This window comes from Triticum urartu, chromosome 5A (assembly GCF_056163025.1).
Source record: "Triticum urartu cultivar PI428250 chromosome 5A, HENAU_Tu73, whole genome shotgun sequence".
NCBI classification, from domain to species: domain Eukaryota; kingdom Viridiplantae; phylum Streptophyta; class Magnoliopsida; order Poales; family Poaceae; genus Triticum; species Triticum urartu.
In genome coordinates, this window is record NC_141877.1 from 593,760,808 (window position 1) to 593,783,481 (window position 22,674).

General features: G+C 51.5%; 1 protein-coding gene across 1 annotated transcript in view; it reads left to right on the top strand.

Moving 5' to 3' along the window:
- Positions 1 to 1,706: 1,706 nt before the first annotated feature.
- Positions 1,707 to 22,674, top strand: part of LOC125510900 (purine permease 3) — a 29,114-nt gene continuing 8,146 nt past the window's right edge. Inside the window, exon 1 of the mRNA XM_048676189.2 lies at positions 1,707 to 2,716. Within this exon, the coding sequence (XP_048532146.1) occupies positions 1,904 to 2,716 (813 nt within the window). The 5' untranslated portion in view covers positions 1,707 to 1,903. The remainder of the gene's footprint in view (positions 2,717 to 22,674) is intronic.

Sequence of the window (22,674 nt, forward strand, 5' to 3'; positions counted from 1 at the left end):
CGAGGTCGACAATCTCTGTTACCGTATGCAAGTTATTCGATGGAAATCGTCCTTGCAGGTAGGGTTGCAACATCAAAATTGGTTGATGGTCTTAGAGCATCTACAACCGGACATGTGAAATCATCCCTTATACGTCCGCGAATGTGCTCGGTCATTGGTCGAACAGGAGAGACAAGAAAAAACGTGACCTAACCGGACCCTTCATATTATCCCTATACGCCGGGCTGTCCGCGAACCCTCATATTCATCTCAAATATGGGGAGGATATGAGGGCTCGCGGACGCGGCTGGGCATTCCGCCACGTAGGACACGGCCCCACTCCGGACCATCTGTTCTCTTTTTTTATTCATTTTTTTCTTTTTCTTCATCTTCACCAATCACATGCAAGTGACCGGACATATGAAAAGAAAAATAAGAAGTGTGGCTGCGCCGATGGATAAACAAAGGCTCAAAACAGACATGCCCGGTCACTGACCGGGTGCGTCCGTGGGCGTTTAAGTGGCATATTTGCTATGTCCGACTGCAGATGCTCTTACAACCCCATACGAGCAGGTTTTACACTGGCTCAGCAGTTTGCATGGCATTTTTTAATAGAGAAAACACCTGAATGTACTTTATTTTATACCTCAACAAATACCAATACGAGGCAAAAGGTAAATAAGTGCCTGTAAAAACCAAAAAATGTCAAAGTCCAGAAAGAAAGACCATCTTCACAACGCCACCACAACCTTCACGTCTTGCTTCCTTTGCCGTTGTCGAAAGTGGATGCGTCGTTGCTACGATGGGCATATTCAACACCTCTATGGAAACCCCACCGAAAATGATGAAGATGAAGCAGAAACATATCCAGAAGGATCTTAAGGCATTTCTAACACCCTAAAAACTAGAGGAGCAGACATCAAAGTAAACCTTAGTGAAGTATATTTACTTCACTAAATTTTAGCCAGGCCTACCCCCCACCCCCCACCTATATATAACCGAGTAAAACTTACTTTTGGTTTATGCATTACTGCCCTAACTACACCCACTAGCCATAGGTGGACTCCCCAGTTCGCAATGCCTACCATCTAGCTCTGCTTGCCTCATCATACAACACGTCAGTCGGGGACAAATACAACAACCGACCGGAGGAAGACGGAAGGATTTGGAACTTAATTTGAAAGGAGAAAGCACCACATAAAAAAGGACCAATTTTTTTTCCATATGGAGGATGACGAATGAATCACTGCCACCAACTTGTTATTTTGCATGCACCACAACCTGGCTAGCTAAAACGCAGCAATCTCGTGCGCTACCGGCTTGTTATCATTTTTGTTCCAAAAAGCTTTGCTCAGCGATGCACAGTCGCTTTCAGATACGACTGGTGTGTCAGTCTGTTTGAGTCCCTCCCATTCCTAGCAGCAGGCTTCAGATGAGGCCGGGGGTAAGCCTCCTTTACAATTTTTTTTAAAAAAAATGAACATATGTGGTATACATCTCGATGGTTACGTGTATTTGTTTTTTCAGGATCTGTTGAAACTTTTAAATACAATTTTCTAAATTTCAAAAACAGGGCTCCATGGAGCTGAGGAGCAGGAAATCCACTCTCCTTGGCACAGTAGCGCGGACAAGAATACGGTCAACATCTATGTATCCGGCGTGGAAGTCGTACAACCGAGATGATCGTAGACGCAGCCGACAGTTCTGACTCTCCAAGCATCGTCCCCGTTTCCCTCTGCAATCAGTGCTGAGAACGACTCGACACTTTAAAATACGAGGCTCAAATGGCAAACTGGGAGGATCACCGAGATAAGGACACGCTCAGAGCAGTGACGAGCTAGCTCAGCTGCATCAGCCCAATCGGTCTCACCGATCGATCCTCCAGCCAACTCTCGCGCAGCCAGTGCATGCGCTGCAGACATAGATGGAGGTCGAGATCCCGACCGAGCACCGCGCGCCCAAGGTTGAGGCTAGAGCGTGGCGATGGCACGATCTCCCGGCCGCCACCGCCAAGCCGCTCCGGGACCCCCTCCTCGCCGTCAACTTCCTGCTCCTGGCCGTCGGCGCGGCCTGCGGCCCGCTCCTCCTCCGCCTCTACTTCCTGCGCGGCGGCTCCCGCAAGTGGCTCTCCAGCCTGCTCCAGACCGCCGGCTGGCCGCTCCTCCTCGTGCCGCTCGGCTTCTCCTTCTCCTCCCGCCGGCGCCGCAGGAGCCGCCAGGGCGACGCCGCCACGGCTAGCAGCGGCGTCTTCCTCATGACGCCCCGCCTCCTGGCCGCGTCCGCCGTCGTCGGCCTCATGACCGGGGCCGACAACTTCCTCTACGCCTACGGCCAGGCCTACCTCCCGGTGTCCACCTCCTCCATCCTCATCTCCACGCAGCTGGCCTTCACAGCCGCCTTCGCGCTGCTGCTCGTGCGCCAGCGCTTCACCGGCTCCACGGTCAACGCCATCGTGCTGCTCAGCGTCGGCGCCGCCATGCTGGGGATGGGCTCCGGCGGGGACCGCCCCGCGGGGGTGTCGGGCGCGCAGTACGCCGCCGGGTTCGGCATGGCGCTGGGCGCCGCGGCGCTCTACGGCCTCGTGCTGCCCGTCATGGAGCTCAGCCAGGCGTGGCACGCGGCGCGCGCCGGCTCCGCGGCCCTCACCTACACGCTCGTCGTTGAGATTCAGGTCGTCATCGGGCTCACCGCCACGGCGTTCTGCGCCGTCGGCATGCTGGCGAACAACGACTTTCAGGTGAGTTTTCGGCACTAATTCCAGCTTCACTTGCCTCTGCTCTTCGCCTACTTTCTGTTGCAATTGCCTAAATATTTACGTTGGGAGGAGTTTTGAAGGGACTCCAACGAGAAAACTAAAACAGAGGTTAAAATGCGGCAATCATCTACAGTGAACAGTAATAAATTCAAAAATAAATAGTAAAAAAGACCAAAACAAACTACTTGTTGGCATTGAAGATGCTCTATTGCGCTAGGTGCCTGCAAATTTCATGATGAATACACATTCCAGTATCTCTGCTTTCAACAAGGTGTTTTTTCATAGTTTCTTATACTACTTATAGACCCAAATTTTCTTTTCTCTGAGCACTCCTCAAATGTCCTTTGACCACTAAATTTTCAACTTTTCAAAGCTTCCACGACTATTACTGTTCGTAAATAGTAACGGCGAGAAAGCAGTTTACTCCACCGAGCAGGGACATCACAAAGATGACAAGATTGCAAGTGATTGAGGCTTATCTCGATAACAAGTGGGTCAATATGATTGACATCTCCACGTCTTTTCGGTTAATCATACCCCTCCCCGATGATACATGTGGCTGTGGGTGCGAGTAGGCTGAATCGATAACAAGTGGGTCAATGTTGTTGTGCCTCTCCTTAGAGTAACTTCAACGGGTCGATCCAAACGAACCTTAGAGCAACTTCAACGGGCCGATCCAAACGAACGACATTGTTGTCCGCTTTTTGTTCATTTAGATCGGCCGCCCGTCCGCCGTCCGTCCTCTTTTAGTTTTGGGTCGACAATGCGTTCAATGGGCTGATCCATTTTCATGACCGCGCGCGTTTAATATCGTGCCGTCGCTTTGATTTTGACGCTCCAGCACGCGGGAAAGGTTCGCGCGCGCTGGTTTTGGCGCTACAGCGCCCGGGAAAGGTTCGCGCGCGCGCCGCGGGCGGCGCTCGCTATAAAAGAAGGCGCTCCCTCCACACTCTGTTGGCCGCCCACTCTGGCCGCCTCTGCGCCACCATGTCGATCCACCGCCTACGCGCTTCGGATTTTCGCGAAGTCCGCGAGCGCTGCTCCGGCGCCTTCTCCGCCGAGATCTGGTTTCGCGAGAAACATCTCGTCCTCGGCACCTTCGACACCGCAGAGGAGGCGGCTCGCGCGCACGACGCGGCGGCGTGGCGCCTCCTGAAGCCTCCTCGGGATGTAAATTTTCCCAACGTGTCGAGTCAGCGGGCGCAGGATCTGGCGCCTCTCCCGCGGCTTTTCACCGACGAGGATCGCCGTGTCCAGCGGAGGCGGCAGCATCGCCTCGCCATCGCAGAGAAGGACGTGGAAGCCTTGGTGCTGTGGCGAGGAGGCTGTTGGGGAACGTAGCAGAAATTCAAAATTTTCCTACGTGTCACCAAGATCCATCTATGGAGTCATCTAGCAACGAGGGAGGAGTGGATCTACATACCCTTGTAGATCGCGCGCGGAAGCGTTCAAGAGAACGGGGTTGATGGAGTCGTACTCGTCGTGATCCAAATCACCGATGATCCTAGCGCCGAACGGACGGCACCTCCGTGTTCAACACACGTACGGAGCAGCGACGTCTCCTCCTTCTTGATCCAGCAAGGAGGAGGAGAGGTTGATGGAGATCCAGCAACACGACGACGTGGTGGTGGAAGTAGCGGGATTCCAACAGGGCTTCGCCAAGCGCTACGGGAGGAGGGAGATGTGTCATGGGAGGGAGAGGGAGGCGCCAGGGCTTAGATATGGTTGCCCTCCCTTCCCCCCACTATATATAGGGCCAAGGGAGAGGGGGGGCGCTGATGAAGCTATGTACCTAGGGTAGGGGCACGGACCTGTCCAAAGGAGCCCTACCCTAGGACATCCCTAGGAGAAGTCGCCTTTCAATCGACTTCAAGGTATCCCACTCGACGGATTCAAGACACTCGACCAGAAAGCTACCACTCGACCATGAAGCCAACCACTCGACCGCCAGGAGACCTGTTGTCACTCCGCAGGCAAACGGTCAGCTGTTAAATAGTCTTTATGGTCGTTATAACACTTTATTAGGGGCGTTACCAGTAACGCCCGACCTTAAATGTACCTTAAAACCCTGCATTACGGAGGGCAGGAGGGGGCCGGCGAACTCTATATAAGCCACCCCCTCCTCAGTATGAAGGGTTTGCACACCTGTTATTCACACGCCAGTAATCCAATCGACCGCCTCCGGGTACCGAGACGTAGGGCTGTTACTTCCTTCGCGAAGGGCCTGAACTCGTACATCTTGGTGTGTTTACAACTTCCCAATAGCTGAGATCTACCCTCTCCATACATACCCTCCTACATCACTGTCAGAGTTAGAACCACGACAGTTGGCGCCCACCTTGGGGCAGCAGTCTTAGCGCCTGATTGGAGAAGTTGCGTTTTTTTCGATCCCTTTGATCATGGTTTCGTGCGGAGTTTTGGTGGAGGGCCGCGAGATCCATCTCGGCGCGCTCACGTTCATCGCCGACGATTCCGCCTGGCTTCAGGAGGCGCCACTCGACATCGACGCGCTCCCCGTCCGCGGTGCGATGCATTTCCACGCATGCGTTCGTGGCGTCCTCCTGCGGCAACCGTCGTCCCAATATCGGTCGGCCCCCGCATCGCCTTCCCGCTCTGTCTCCCATCGGCGCAAGCGTTTTGGTCGGTCGAGACTTCAGAGGTGGGTGAGACATGCCTTGGCTCGCCAGTCGGCCACCCCGCAAGTCGCGGCGATCGAGCCCGACGAATCCCTCTACGGCCTATTCGACCTGTCGACTGGCTCCGCGGAGACCGCATCCGAGTGCGACAGCAGCGACCCAGCGGCTGAGGTTCTAGCGGTCGATGGGACGCACAGTCCTCCTGGTTTCCCTCGCGCTGGTGGAGGCACGGGTGGGGGCGACCCATCGCATCCCCACGATGAATATCTCCCCGAACCTCTCACATCATCGCAGCGAGAGGAGTTTCGCCGTCGGAACATGGACGCGCTCCACACTCCTATTGTCGGAGAAACCCCCGAGGCCCGGGCCTTGGAGGACGCGCGCTTGGCTAACCTGGCCGAGCGCACTCGACTGGAGAATCTCCAGCGGACACTCGACGAGCAAGCGCGTCGGCGGGCTCCCGAGTCCAGTCGATGTCAGCAAGCTCCCGAGTCCAGCCGGTGTTAGCTCTTCCCGCTGCCGCAGGTATACCGAACCCTGGTTCAGAATTTGGCCGCTGCGGCCCGTATAGCAGAATCAATTCAGCCCTCCCAGTCGGAGGCGGGCAGGGGCTTGTTGCAGATCAGAGCGCTGCTTCGGGTGGCGGGAAACCAGAATTCTGCTGTCTCTCAGTCGCGGAACAGGATCCACAGTTGATCCGTCGCGACGGATACAGTCGAGTCGGCTCACAGCCCTAGATCACCCCCGAGGCGTGAGGGACGTGGTGACTGGCACGATCAGTACAGGAGGAATGAGCAGTATGATCACCGATTCGACCGTGATGATCGACGTCGAGTGCCAACCCCTCCCCCGAGGAGTGGGTCATATGCGCCTCGACGGCAAGATGACAGACGCCCTCATAGTGTTGGGCAGAGGATTCCAGTCGACCCCAGAGACCCGGGCTTTGATGCGAGATCCATCCTCGTTCAAGGTTTGGTTGACAGGAACAGAGCTCATCGAGAGAGCCACAACAGAGATGCGCCTGCCAGCAACAGAGCACGTGCTTCAGGGCCGGAGTGTTTCAGTCGAGCTATCAGAGCCGCAGTGATTCCTCCCAATTTCAGGCTGGCGACTGGAATCAGCAAGTTCACCGGCAAATCTAAGCCTGACACTTGGCTCGAAGATTACCGAGTGGCTGTCCAGATTGGCGGTGGCAATGATGAGGTGACCATGAAGCATTTGCCTCTCGTGTTAGAGGGCTCAGCCAGGGCGTGGCTAAATCAGTTGGCGCCCAGCAGCATCTACACTTGGGAGGACCTCTCCCGAGTGTTTATCACAACCTTTGAAGGAACATGCAAGCGACCTGCATGCCTTACGGAGTTGCGGTCTTGCGTGCAGAAGCCGAATGAAACTCTGAAGGAATACATCCAGAGGTGGATCACATTGCATCACTCGGTCGAGAATGTGCCAGACCATCAAGCAGTTTGTGCCTTCAAGGAAGGCGTTAAATACAGAGAGTTGAATCTGAAGTTCGGTCGAACTGGAGAGATGTCTCTGAATCGGATGATGGAGATTGCCACCAAGTACGCTAATGGTGAAGACGAGGACCGACTCCGGAGTGGTAAGCACAAGGCAGTCGCCCAAGAAACCGGAGGGAACTCCAGTCAGAAACAGAAGCGGAAGGCCGAGCCAGCCGCTCCTGGGGAGGCCCTGGCCGTAGCCCAGGGAAACTTCAAGGGAAAATCCAAGGGCACCTGGAAGCCCAAGAAAGTCAAGGATCAGGATGGAAACGATGTTTTGGATCTACCATGTCACATCCACACCAAGAAAGATGAAGAGGGTAATTTTATTTACCCAAAGCATACCACTCGACAGTGCCGGCTCCTGATTTAGCAGTTTCAGGGCAAACAGCCCAAGGATAAGGAAAAAGAGTCGGACAGAGTCGGGGATAAGGAAGACAGTGACGATGGATACCCCCAAATCAATTCCACCCTGATGATTTTTGCTGATGTCGAAAGCAAAAGTCGACTGAAAGTCATTAACCGTGAGGTGAACATGGTTGCTCCGGCGACACCCAGTTATCTGAAATGGTCGCAGACTGCCATCACATTCGACCAGTCCGATCACCCTACGCACATTGCCACCCCTGGGAGGCAAGCTTTGGTGGTCGACCCAGTTGTCGAAGGCACTCGACTGACCAAAGTCGTGATGGATGGTGGCAGTGGCTTGAACATACTATATGCTGAAACATTGAAAGGGATGGGCATTCCGATGTCCAGACTCAGTACTAGTAACATGAGCTTCCACGGAGTCATTCCTGGGAAGAAGGCCGTGTCACTCGGACAGATTGCTCTCGATGTGGTTTCCGGTGATTCAAAGAATTACCGCAAGGAAAAGTTGACGTTCGAGGTTGTTGACTTCCAAAGTGCCTATCATGCCATTCTGGACAGGCCAGCTTACGCACGCTTCATGGCTCGACCATGTTACGTGTACCTCAAACTGAAGATGCCTGGCCCCAAAGGCGTAATCACTGTTACAGGCAACCGAAAGAAAGCAGAAGAGTGTTTTCAGAAGGGCTCAAAGATCGTTGATGCTCAGATGGCAGTTGTTGAGCTGCAAGAGTACCAGAAGACTGCTGATCCGAGTGAATTGCTACGAGCCAAGAAGCCTGCTTCAGAATCTGCTTTTCAGTCGTCCGGTGAAACTAAGACAGTTCACATTCACCCGACCGACCCCGACGCTGCTCCGACTCACATCTCGACGACGCTCGACTCCAAATAGGAAGAAGCGCTCATCCAGTTCCTCCGTGAGAACTGGGACGTCTTCGCATGGAAGCCTTCTGACATGCCTGGAGTTCCCAGGGGGCTGGCTGAGCACCGTCTACGAGTCAACCCGAAGTTCAAGCCTGTAAAAGAACATCTTCGACGGTCCGCCGTCCAGAAGAGGAAAGCTATTGGCGAGGAGGTGGCTCGGCTCTTAGCAGCGGAGTTCATCCGAGAGATTTACCATTCCGAGTGGCTCGCCAATGTTGTCATGGTCCCCAAGAAGGACAGGTCACTTCGCATGTGCATTGATTTCAAACATATCAATCGGGCCTGCCCGAAGGATCATTTTCCCCTCCCTCGCATCGACCAAATAGTCGACTCGACTGCGGGATGCGAGAGATTGTCTTTTCTAGATGCCTATTCCGGGTACCATCAAATCCGTCTATATGGACCCGACGAGATCAAAACAGCTTTCATCACTCCATTCGGATGCTTCTGTTACGTCACCATGCCGTTCGGCCTCAAGAGCGCCGGAGCCACGTTCATGAGAATGATTCAGAAGTGTCTACTCACTCAAATCAGTCGGAATGTGGAGGCATACATGGATGATATTGTGGTCAAGTCACAGAAAGGTTCCGACCTGCGGGCTGACCTTGCTGAAACCTTTGCCAACCTTAGGAGGTATGATATCAAGCTCAACCCATCAAAGTGCACGTTCGGAGTTCCAGGTGGAAAGTTACTCGGTTTTCTCGTTTCCGAACGGGGGATTGATGCCAATCCTGAAAAGGTTGGCACCCTACTCCGGATGAAGCGTCCTGTACGCGTGCACGATGTCCAAAAGCTTACAGGCTGCTTGGCCGCTCTAAGTCGATTCATTTCTCGTCTCGGTGAAAAGGCGTTGCCTCTTTACCGACTGATGAAGAAGTCTGACAAGTTCGAGTGGACTCCAGAAGCTGACGCAGCATTTGCAGAGCTCAAAGCTCTGCTCACCACCCAGCCGGTGCTCGCTGCCCCAATCAGCAAAGAGCCTCTGCTGCTTTACATTGCAGCCACAGGACAAGTTGTCAGTACAGTACTTACGATCGAGCGGGAATAAGAAGGAAAGGCCCTCAGAGTTCAGCGCCCAGTCTATTATCTGTCTGAAGATTTGACTCCTTCAAAACAAAGATACCCTCACTACCAGAAGCTTGTATATGGGATTTACATGACCACGAAGAAGGTTGCACATTACTTCTCTGACCACTCCATTACAGTCGTCAGCGACGCCCCATTGTCAGAGATTCTGCATAACAGAGATGCAACTGGTCGAGTGGCCAAGTGGGCAATTGAACTCCTTCCCTTAGATATCAAGTTTGAAGCAAAGAAGGCTATCAAGTCCCAAGCAATTGCAGATTTCGTCGCCGAGTGGATTGAACAGCAACTTCCGACTCAAGTTCACTCGGAACACTGGACCATGTTCTTCGATGGATCTAAGATGCTGAATGGTTCCGATGCTGGGGTAGTTCTAGTCTCCCCCCGAGGAGATAAGCTCAGATATGTTCTCCAGATTCACTTCGATTCCTCCAATAATGAAGCAGAGTATGAAGCACTTTTGTACGGGTTGCGCATGGCCATTTCATTCGGCGTCCGGCGCCTCATGGTCTACGGTGACTCAGATTTGGTGGTTAATCAGGTGATGAAGGAGTGGGACGTCAGAAGCCCAGCTATGACTGGTTATTGCAACGTAGTGAGAAAGCTAGAAAAGAAATTCGAGGGGTTAGAGCTTCATCACATCCCCCGACTGAAAAATCAAGCAGCTGATGATCTGGCAAAGATAGGCTCCAAGAGAGAAGCCATTCCCAGCAATGTGTTTTTGAAGCACATCCGCTCGCCGCCAGTCCAGGAGGATCCTTTCATAGAAGAAGCCCCACAACCGAAAAGTGCCACAGATCCGACTGAAGTCGAAGTCCCTGCTGTGGTCGACCTAATCATGGAAGTCTTGGCAATCACTCCCGACTGGACGATACCGTACATCGCGTATATCCTAAGGAAAGAACTCCCAGAGGACGAGGAAGAGGCCCGACAGATCGTCCGCCGATCCAAGGCCTTCACAGTCATAAAGGGGCAGTTATATAGAGAAAGCGCGACTGGAATCGGTCAGAAGTGCATAACACCAGAAGAAGGTCGGATAATCCTTGATGATATCCATTCGGGGACCTGTGGTCACCATGCGTCCTCTCGGACCATTGTGGCTAAAGCATACCGAGCGGGATTTTACTGGCCTAGAGCAAATGAGATGGCAAAAGAGATGGTCGACAAGTGTGGAGGGTGCCAGTTCTACTCCAACATGTCACACAAGCCTGCATCAGCCCTGAAGACCATTCCACTCGTCTGGCCCTTTGCTGTTTGGGGACTAGACATGGTTGGTCCTCTGAAACAGGCAGAAGTGGTTTCACTCACGTGCTTGTGGCAGTCGACAAGTTTACCAAATGGATTGAAGCTAAGCCTATCAAGAATCTTGATGCTTGCACTGCTATCAGTTTTGTCAGAGGGCTAACATTCAGATATGGAGTCCCGCATAGCATCATCACTGACAATGGGTCAAACTTCGATTCGGACAAGTTCAGAGCTTTTTGCGCCTCTCAAGGCACTCGAGTCGACTACGCATCGGTCGCCCATCCCCAGTCGAATGGACAAGCTGAAAGAGCAAATGGTCTGATTCTCAACGGATTAAAGCCTTGACTGATGTGTGATCTCAAGCATGCGGCAGGTGCTTGGGTCGACGAGCTTCCGTCAGTTCTGTGGGGATTGAGGACCACCCCTAACCGGTCGACTGGGAGAACTCCATTCTTTCGGGTTTATGGAGCCGAAGCGGTTCTGCCAAGTGATCTTCTTCACAACGCGCCCCGAGTCGAGCTTTACACCGAAGATGAAGCAGAACAGGCCCGGCAAGACGCAGTCGACCTCCTAGAAGAAGAGAGGGAGATGGCCATGATCAGATCGACCATTTATCAGCAAGACTTGCGTCGATTCCACGCCCGGAATGTGAAGAGTCGAGCCTTCCAAGAAAGAGATTTGGTCCTCCGAGTGGATCAACAGAAACCACACAAGCTTGCTCCTACTTGGGAAGGCCCCTTCATCATCACCAGAGTCCTCCACAATGGAGCGTATCACCTCTACAATGTTGATCGCCAGATTGACGAGCCACGAGCTTGGAATGCGGAACTACTCCGCCCCTTTTACACTTGAGCTCTCCCTTGGACGAGATGTAATAAGAAAAATTCCTGCAGTTTATTTTTATCAAAGACAAGAGTGTTCCAATAATTGCTGTCACTCCTGTTTAATCCCCCACTGGGTGACTTAGCTGCGAATCCGCTTCGCCTAAGTTTGAAAAAATCCTACCGAGTGGAGAGCGATCCTCCCACTCGGGGGCTTAACTGCAGTCCAGCACTCGCCTAAGTTCTCCCACTTAGAGACTTAGCTGCAGTCCGGCACTCGCCTAAGTTTGAAAAAATCCTACCGAGTGGAGAGCGATCCTCCCACTCGGGGGCTTAGCTGCAGTGCAGCACTCGCCTAAGTTCTCCCACTTAGAGACTTAGCTGCAGTCCGGCACTCGCCTAAGTTTGAAAAAATCCTACCGAGTGGAGAGCGATCCTCCCACTCGGGGGCTTAGCTGTAGTCCAACACTCGCCTAAGTTCTCCCACTTAGAGACTTAGCTGCAGTCCGGCACTCGCCTAAGTTTGGAAAATCCTACCGAGTGGAGAGCGATCCTCCCACTCGGGGGCTTAGCTGCAGTCCAGCACTCGCCTAAGTTCTCTCACCTAGAGACTTAGCTGCAGTCCGGCACTCGCCTAAGTTTGGAAAAATCCTACCGAGTGGAGAGCGATCCTCCCACTCGGGGGCTTAGCTGCAGTCCAGCAATCGCCTAAGTTCTCTCACCTAGAGACTTAGCTGCAGTCCGGCACTCGCCTAAGTTCGGAAAAATCCTACCGAGTGGAGAGCGATCCTCCCACTCGGGGGCTTAGCTGCAGTCCAGCACTCGCCTAAGTTCTCTCACCTAGAGACTTAGCTGCAGTCCGGCACTCGCCTAAGTTTGGAAAAATCCTACCGAGTGGAGAGCGATCCTCCCGCTCGAGGGCTTAGCTGCAGTCCAGCACTCGCCTAAGTTCTCCCACTTAGAGACTTAGCTGCAGTACGGCACTCGCCTAAGTTTGAAAAATCCTACCGAGTGGAGAGCGATCCTCCCACTCGGGGGCTTAGCTGCAGTCCAGCACTCGCCTAAGTTCTCTCACTTAGAGACTTAGCTGCAGTACGGCACTCGCCTAAGATTAAAAAATCCTACTGAGTGGAGAGCGATCCTCCCACTCGGGGGCTTAGCTGCAGTCCAGCACTCGCCTAAGTTCTCTCACTTAGAGACTTAGCTGCAGTCCGGCACTCGCCTAAGTTTGAAAAAATCCTACCGAGTGGAGAGCGATCCTCCCACTCGGGGGCTTAGCTGCAGTCCAGCACTCGCCTAAGTTCTCTCACTTAGAGACTTAGCTGCAGTCCGGCACTCGCCTAAGTTTGAAAAAATCCTACCGAGTGGAGAGCGATCCTCCCACTCGGGGGCTTAGCTGCAGCCCAGTGCTCGCCTAAGTACAAGACTCGACCCAATCCGCGAGTCGACTGCTAACTCCCCCTGCAAATACAAGGTCATTCCGAGTGAAGATCAAGTCCCACTCGACGAATCAAACCATGAAGATGCCCAACGAGAAATAAATTTCGGATAAAGCCTAAAAGGTTCCAGACCTCAAAGTACTCGAGCCCGCGGCTCGGCAAAGTTTAACTGCTAAAAGTCCACTCGGCATCCCGAGGCAAATTTAAGGCGGAGTTTGACGGTTACAAATCCACTCGGCATTCCGAGGTAAATTTAAAGTTTTTCACTCCTCAGGAGGAGGACTGGAAGGGGCGACGAACTCGTCCAAGTCGATCCCGTCGGCAATACGGGTGGCGGCGGCGATGAAAGTCTCCATGAAGTCTTGAAAGCTGTGCTTCCTGGTATTGGCAACTTGGATGGCCGCCAGCTTCTCTTCTCGCGCCTCCTTGCAATGGACGCGGACCAGGGACAGAGCGACATCAGCACCACATCTAGCAGAAGATTTCTTCCATTCCGCCACTCGACCTGGGACTTCGTTAAGTCGAGCCATCAGAGACTCGAGGTCGTTTTAAAGCGTCGCCCCAGGCCAGAGTGATGCGTCGATCCGCGACATCGCAACTTCCAGCCGAGCCAGATAGTCAACGACGCTGGCAGTATGAGACTCCAGACGGAGCACGTTCATTGCAGCCTCGTCCTTCACGAGAGAGTTAACAGGGTCCAAGCCTAGTTCCACTCGACTGGTCTCCTCTTCAAAGTTCTGGCAGAATTCTGCAAACACGATTCAAGGGTAAGACGGTGGCCGTACGCAGGCTCGACAACTACAAGACAACCGGGTTGGAATAATTACCTTCAAGCATGACAAACAGCTTCTTGGCGAGTCCACCGATATAAGCCTCCAGATCTTTGACCTTCCCCGACAGCTCACCCGCCTTGTCGTGCAGCGCCATTTTCTCTTTCTTCAGCCGACTGGCGTCTCGGTTAGCTGCCTCGAGAGAAGTCTTCAGTCTGGAGTTCTCCTGTTCAAGAGCTCCGACCGAAGCCAGTTTCTCTTCTGCGAGCTTCGTTTTGCTTGAGACCTCCTTCTGTGCCTCTGCAAGATCTTGGTCCTTCTTCTTCAGAGCTTCCTCCAGTTTATCTGTGGCGCGTCGAGTGGAACCAACATCAAGGATGGACAAGAAAGAAAAGTCACCCGTTAAGAATGGAGAACCTCACCAGCCATACCTTTTGCTTCTTCTTGCGCCTTCTTCAAGTTCTCCTGAGCAAGCTTCAAGTTAAGGTTGAGCTGGATCTGCTGATTCTCCAACTCAGTATAGCGAGCTACGAGCTCACAAGATTTCTGCAAAAAAAAAGATCAGTCGACAGACGCCCAAGATAAGTTGCTTCCGAGTAACTCAGAGACAATGATGACGTTTCTAAGACCACAGCCGAATCAAAAACATTCGACAGTAGTCTCGGGGACTACACCCAGTGGGTGCACTCAGCATGCCCCCACTGGTTCAAAAAAAAGAGAGAGAAAAAATCGACTGCCCGCAGTCGACCGGATACAGTTCCACTCGACCTGGACCGACCAAACCTAGTGAAGAAATACAGCTACAGCAACACAATGTAAAGACTACAGTCGACTGCCAGCAGTCCACCGTAGTCTCGGGGACTACACCCAGTGGGTGCACTTAGCGTGCCCCCACTCGTCCAAAGATTGGCAGACACACCCAGTGGGTGTACAGATACAAAAGATCTTCGGAAAAGAGACTCTTCAAACAGCATATCATAACAGACCAAGTGTTGAGTCGACTGACCTGGACGTTACTCTGAAGAGCCGAACTCGCGTCATAGGCTGCTTGGCTGGCCTCCCGAGCCATCTTCACTTGCTCCATCATGATCCCCGCCTGGCGTATAGCCTCCTTTGCAGCAGCCGCTTGGTCCTCAGGGACGGGGTATGCGGCAAAAAGTGAAGACGGGTCCGCAGTCGACGACGAGGGCCGCGCACTCGCCAGCGGAACGGCGAAGGTCACAGAAGCCCGAGCGGTGTCACCACCATCCCGAGCCACGACCTCGGACGCCGGAGCGGATTGGGAGGTCTTGTCAGCCGACGCCCTCTTGTGCCTCCTCACTTTCAACGGACCGTCGTCATCGTCATCCGGGAGGTCGATAACATGAGGAGGGGCTACAAAGGAAAAGTTCAATCGACCAGAGTTGCAGTAAATGATCAGTCGACTCAATACAGAACGTCAGTAATCGTACCAGGGTTAGAGGTAGCAGCATCCTCCATCTCTTGGTCGTCACCCTTGGCGGAGACCTCAGAAGTAGCAGCACTGCAAAACTCGAAAGTCAGTCGATTGGCTCAATGAATCGACCAAGGATCTGTCCATGGTCGACGAAGGGAAACAAGTTTGTTATTACCCAGAAATGGTAGGGACGGCTATCTTCTCTTGGGCAGAGCCTTGGGCGGCTTGGACGGCGTCGTGCATGGGAGCTTGGGGATCTTCCCAATCGGCGTAGGAGAAGAGGTCCGAGAGCGTTTCGACGACTGCCCAACAGAAGCAGTCGCCTTGCCACGTTCCCGCGCTGGGTCGTGTGTGTGCTTGGACCGCCCCTCTGGGCGAGGGGGTTCGACCTCCTCCTCCTCCTCCTCTTCGCTGGAGTCGACATTGTCGTCTCCCTCTCCCTCACCGTCGGACTCCCACTCGCCTTGGTCGTCCCCGCTCTCACCTCCGCTCGCCTCCCCTTCCTCAGTTGGCCCCTGGGCCCCGTTGAGCGTCGAGTACATCTCGGTGGTCGCCTGGAAAACAATAGACAAGACGAAAGTCAATCGACCAACTCAAAGATTTCAGTCGGAGCATGTTCGGTCGGAATGCAAGGAACAAGACATACCTGGTCCACTTCATACGAGTTGTCGAGTGGAGTTACCCTCCTGGCTCCTCGGGGGTTGTCTTTGTTCCCCGTGATGCTCGACAGCCACCCCTCCAGCATCTCGTCGGTGACCTCCTCCGGGTGGATTCGAGTGGTGTCGTCAAGACCAGAATACAACCACATCGGGTGGTCACGGGCCTGGAGCGGTTGGATGCGCCTCTGGAGGAAGACCTCCAGTAGTTCCATCCCAGTCACACCCTCACGAACGAGCTCAACCACTCGACCCGCCAACACTTTGACCTGGGCCCTTTCCTCCGGCGACACTTTCAGAGAAGCAGGCTTTACAGCTCGGTCGAGAGAGAATGGAGGAAGTCCAGTCGACTGCCCTGGGGTCGCTTGGTCTTGACAGTAGAACCAGGTCGCCTGCCAACCGCGGACCGACTCCGGGAAAGTGATGGAAGGAAAACAACTCTTCCCCCTCGCCTGGATCGCTAGGCCCCCGCATAGCTGGATCACCTGCGTCCTCTCGTCACTCGACTTGGCCTTCTTGACCGATTGAGAGCGACAGGTAAAGATGTGCTTGAAGAGTCCCCAGTGGGGGCGGCAACCCAAGAAAGCCTCGCACATGGAAACGTAAGCGGCGAGGTATACGATGGAGTTGGGAGTGAAGTGATGGAGCTGCGCTCCGAAGAAATTCAGGAAACTCCAGAAAAAGGGATGGGGCGGCAGAGAAAACCCTCGGTCGATGTGGGTGGCTAGGAGCACGCACTCACCGTCACGGGGTTGAGGTTCAATCTCTCCCCCCGGAAGACGCGCGGCTTGGTGGGGGATGACTCCCCCCTCGACCATGTCATCGAGATCCTCTTGACGGAGCACCGACGGCATCCAGTCGCCCTGAATCCAACCTTTGGGCAGAGCGGTCCTGGAGGAGGATCCGCCCCGAGCTGACCTCTTCCCTTTCCCCGCCGCCGCCGCCTTCTTCGCGCGCTCCAGAGCGGAGGTCTTGCTCTTCGTCATCGTCGCCGGCGAAGTCTCGCACGGGGCTGCTGCGCTGGGGCGGGAATGGAGGTGGCGGAGGGACTTGCGGAGTGAGAGAGGCGGAAGAAAGGAGGAGAAGAGAGCGCACTGCTTGGAAACCCCGAGCCGGCGATTTATAAGGGACCGCTTCCGAGTGGTTGACTGGTAGGCCCAGGCTATCCAGTCAAATCCCGCAGCAGACGCGCGCGCAGTACATGGCGAAAAAGGCGACGCGGGGATCGAGGAGCTTCCGCTTTATCGCTTCCGATTACTGCGGTCGCTCCCGCCCCGCGCGCTTCCCAAAATCCGAATCCTGTGACATCCACGGGCCACAGAACTACTTGTCAAAACAGAAGACCCCGATCGCGCCGGCGCTCAGTACGTCGCTAGCAAAGAAATTCACTCGACGAAAGGCCTGGAATGGATCAAGGCGACTGAAAAAGGTTGGCAACATCATCCGTGACGATTGACCCAAAAACGAGGCGCTCACGTAGCCCGAAGAATCAGTCGGAAAGGTCTCCAACTCTTTCCCCACTCTAACCTCGATCCATTTGGGGGCTAATGATGAAGCTATGTACCTAGGGTAGGGGCACGGACCTGTCCAAAGGAGCCCTACCCTAGGACATCCCTAGGAGAAGTCGCCTTTCAATCGACTTCAAGGTATCCCACTCGACGGATTCAAGACACTCGACCAGAAAGCTACCACTCGACCATGAAGCCAACCACTCGACCGCCAGGAGACCTGTTGTCACTCCGCAGGCAAACGGTCAGCTGTTAAGTAGTCTTTATGGTCGTTATAACACTTTATTAGGGGCGTTACCAGTAACGCCCGACATTAAATGTACCTTAAAACCCTGCATTACGGAGGGCAGGAGGGGGCCGGCGAACTCTATATAAGCCACCCCCCTCCTCAGTATGAAGGGTTTGCACACCTGTTATTCACACACCAGTAATCCAATCGACCGCCTCCGGGCACCGAGACGTAGGGCTGTTACTTCCTCCGCGAAGGGCCTGAACTCGTACATCTTGGTGTGTTTACAACTTCCCAATAGCTGAGATCTAGCCTCTCCATACATACCCCCCTACATCACTGTCAGAGTTAGAACCACGACAGGCGCAGCTTTGGCCCTTCCTCCAAGGAAGGGTGCGGCCAGGGAGGAGTCCCTCCTCCCCAAGGCACCTCGGAGGTGCCTTCCCCCTTTAGGACTCTTTCTTTCCCTTATCTCTTGGCGCATGGGCCTCTTGGGGCTGGTGCCCTTGGCCCATACAGGCCAAGGCGCACCCCCTACAGCCCATGTGGCCCCCCGGGGCAGGTGGCCCCACCCGGTGGACCCCCGGGACCCTTCCGGTGGTCCCGGTACAATACCGGTGACCCCGAAACTTGTCCCGATAGCCGAAATAGCACTTCCTATATATAATTCTTTACCTCCGGACCATTCCGGAACTCCTCGTGACGTCCGGGATCTCATCCGGGACTCCGAACAACTTTCGGGTTACCGCATACTAATATCTCTATAACCCTAGCGTCACCGAACCTTAAGTGTGTAGACCCTACGGGTTCGGGAGACATGCAGACATGACCGAGATGACTCTCCGGTCAATAACCAACAGCAGGATCTGGATACCCATGTTGGCTCCCACATGTTCCACGATGATCTCATCGGATGAACCACGATGTCAAGGACTTAATCAATCCCGTATACAATTCCCTTTGTCTATCGGTACGATACTTGCCCGAGATTCGATCGTCGGTATCCCGATACCTTGTTCAATCTCGTTACCGGCAAGTCTCTTTACTCGTTTCGTAACACATCATCCCGTGATCAACTCCTTGATCACACTGTGCACATTATGATGATGTCCTACCGAGTGGGCCCAGAGATACCTCTCCGTCACACGGAGTGACAAATCCCAGTCTCGATTCGTGCCAACCCAACAGACACTTTCGGAGATACCTGTAGTGTACCTTTATAGCCACCCAGTTACGTTGTGACGTTTGGCACACCCAAAGCACTCCTACGGTATCCGGGAGTTGCACAATCTCATGGTCTAAGGAAATGATACTTGACATTAGAAAAAGCTTTAGCATACGAACTACATGATCTTGTGCCAGGCTTAGGATTGGGTCTTTGTCCATCACATCATTCTCCTAATGATGTGATCCCGTTATCAATGACATCCAATGTCCATTCTCCTAATATCTCTATAACCGTAGCGTCACCGAACCTTAAGTGTGTAGACCCTATGGAGACATGCAGACATGACCGTGATGACTCTCCGGTCAATAACCAATAGCGGGATCTGGATACCCATGTTGGCTCCCACATGTTCCACGATGATCTCATCGGATGAACCACGATGTCGAGGACTTAATCAATCCCGTATACAATTCCCTTTGTCTATCGGTACGATACTTGCCCGAGATTCGATCGTCGGTATCCCGATACCTTGTTCAATCTCATTACCGGCAAGTCTCTTTACTCGTTTCGTAACACATCATCCCGTGATCAACTCCTTGATCACACTGTGCACATTATGATGATGTCCTACCGAGTGGGCCCAGAGATACCTCTCCGTCACACGGAGTGACAAATCCCAGTCTCGATTCGTGCCAACCCAACAGACACTTTCGGAGATACTTGTAGTGTACCTTTATAGCCACCCAGTTACGTTGTGACGTTTGGCACACCCAAAGCACTCCTATGGTATCCGGGAGTTGCACAATCTCATGGTCTAAGGAAATGATACTTGACATTAGAAAAAGCTTTAGCATACGAACTACATGATCTTGTGCTAGGCTTAGGATTGGGTCTTTGTCCATCACATCATTCTTCTAATGATGTGATCCCGTTATCAATGACATCCAATGTCCATGGTCAGGAAACCGTAACCATCTATTGATCAACGAGCTAGTCAACTAGAGGCTTACCAGGGACATGGTGTTGTCTATGTATCCACACATGTATCTGAGTTTCCTATCAATACAATTCTAGCATGGATAATAAACGATTATCATGAACAAGGAAATATAATAATAACTAATTTATTATTGCCTCTAGGGCATATTTCCAACAGTCTCCCACTTGCACTAGAGTCAATAATCCAGTTCACATCGATATGTGATTAACACTCAAGGTCACATCCCCATGTGACTAACACCCAAAGAGTTCTGGGTTTGATCATGTTATGCTTGTGAGAGATGTTATAGTCAACGGGTCTGAATCTTTCAGATCCGCATGTACTTCGCAAATCTCTATGTCATCTTGTAGATGCAGCTACTACGCTATATTTGGAGCCATTTCAAATAACTGTTCTACTTGGAGCTATTCTAAATTGTTGCTCCATTATACGTATCCGGTATCTCTACTCAGAGCTATCCGGATAGGTGTTAAGCTTGCATCGACGTAACTCTTTACGTCGAACTCTTTATCACCTCCATAACCGAGAAACATATCCTTATTCCTCTAAGGATAATTTAGGACCGCTATCTGGTGATCTACTCCTAGATTACCTTTGTACCCTCTTGCTAGATATGTGGCAAGGCACACATCAGGTGCGGTACTCAGCATGGCATACCGTATAGAGCCTATGACAAAAGCATAGGGGACGACCTTCGTCCTTCCTCTTTCTTCTGCCGTGGTCGAGCTTTAAGTCTTAACTTCATACCTTACAACTCAGGCAAGAACTCCTTCTTTGAATGATCCATCTTGAACACCTTCAAGATCATGTCAAGGTATGTGCTCATTTGAAAGTACCATTAAGCGTTTTGATCTATCCTTATAGATCTTGATGCTCAATGTTCAAGTAGCTTAATCCGGGCTTTCCAGTGAAAAACACTTTCCAAATAACCCTATATGCTTTCCAGAAATTCTACATCATTTCTGATCCATAATATGTCAACAACATATACTCATCAGAAATTCTATAGTGCTCCCACTCACTTCTTTGGAAATACAAATTTCTCATAAACTTTGTATAAACCCAAAATCTTTGATCATCTCATCAAAGCGTACATTCCAACTCCGAGATGCTTACTCCAGTCCTTAGAAGGACTGCTGGAGCTTTGCATACTTATTAGCATCTTTCAGGATTGACAAAACCTTCCGGTTGTATCACATACAACCTTTCCCCAAGAAAATCGTCGAGGAAACAATGTTTTGACATCCTATCTGCAAGATTTCATAAATAATGCAGTAATTGCTAATATAATTCCAATAGACTCTTAGCATCGCTACGAGTGAGAAAGTCTCATCGTAGTCAACTCCTTGAACTTGTCGGAAAACATCTTAATGACAAGTCGAGCTTTCTTAATGGTGATACTTACCATCATTGTCCGTCTTCCTTTTAAAATCCATATGTACCTAACAGCCTTACGACCATCAAGTAGTTCTTCCAAAGTCTACACTTTGTTTTCATACATGGATCCTATCTCGGATTTTATGGCCTCGAGCCATTTATCGGAATCCGGGCCCACCATCGCTTCTCCATAGCTCGTAGGTTCATTGTTGTCTAGCAACATGACTTCCAAGACAGGATTACGTACCACTCTGAAGTAGTACGCATCCTTGTCATCCCACGAGGTTTGGTAGTGACTTGATCTGAAGTTTCATGATCACTATCATAAGCTTCCACTTCAATTGGTGTAGGTGCTACTGGAACAACTCCCTGTGCCCTGTCACACACTAGTTGAAGAGACGGTTTAATAACCTCATCAAGTCTCCACCATCCTCCCACTCAATTCTTTCGAGAGAAACTTTTTCTCGAGAAAGGACCCGATTCCAGAAACAATCCTTTATTGCTTTCGGATCTGAGACAGGAGGTATACCCAACTGTTTTGGGTGTCCTATGAGGATGCATTTATCCGCTTTGGGTTCGAGCTTATCAGCCTGAAACTTTTTCACATAAGCGTCGCAGCCCCAAACTTTTAAGAAATGACAGCTTAGGTTTCTCTAAACCATAGTTCATACGGTGTCATCTCATCGGAATTACGTGGTGCCCTATTTAAAGTGAATGTGGTTGTCTCTAATGCCTAACCCATAAACTATCATGGTAATTCGATAAGAGACATCATGGTATGCATCATATCCAATAGGGTGCAGTTATGATGTTTGGACACACCATCACACTATGGTGTTCCAGGCTGTATTAGTTGTGAAACAATTTCCACAATGTCTTAATTCTGTGCCAAACTCGTAATTCAGATATTCATCTCTATGATCATATCATAGATCTTTTATCCTCTTGTCACGACGATCTTTCAACTTCACCCTGAAATTACTTGAACCTTTCAATAATTCAGACTCATGATTCATCAAGTAAATATACTCAACATCTACTCAAATCATCTGTGAAGTAAGAACATAACGATATCCACTACATGCCTCAACACTCATTGGACTGCACACATCAAAATGTATTACTTCCAACAAGTTGCTTTCTTGTTCCATTTTACTGAAAATGAGGCTTTCAGTCATCTTGCCCATGTGGTATGATTTGCATGTCTCAAGTGATTCAAAATCAAGTGAGTCCAAACGGTCCCTTTGCATGGAGTTTCTTCATGCATATACACCAATAGACATGGTTCGCATGTCTCAAACTTTTCAAAAACGAGTGGGTCCAAAGATCCATCAACATGGAGCTTCTTCATGTGTTTTATACTGATATGACTTAAGTGGCAGTGCCACAAGTAGGTGGTACTATCATTACTATCTTATACCTTTTGGCATGAACATGTGTATCAGTACGATCGAGATTCAATAAACCATTCATTTTAGGTGTAAGACCATTGAAGGTATTATTCAAATAAACAGAGTAACCATTATTCTCCTTAAATGAATAACCGTATTGCGATAGACGTAATCCAATCATGTCTATGCTCAACGCAAACACCAAATAACAACTATTTAGGTTTTAATACCAATCTCGATGGTAGAGGGAGCGTGCGATGCTTGATCATATCAACCTTGGAAACACTTCCAACACATATCGCCAGCTCACCTTTAGCTAGTCTCCGTTTATTCCGTAGCTTTTATTTCGAGTTACTAACACTTAGCAACCGAACCGGTATCTAATACCCT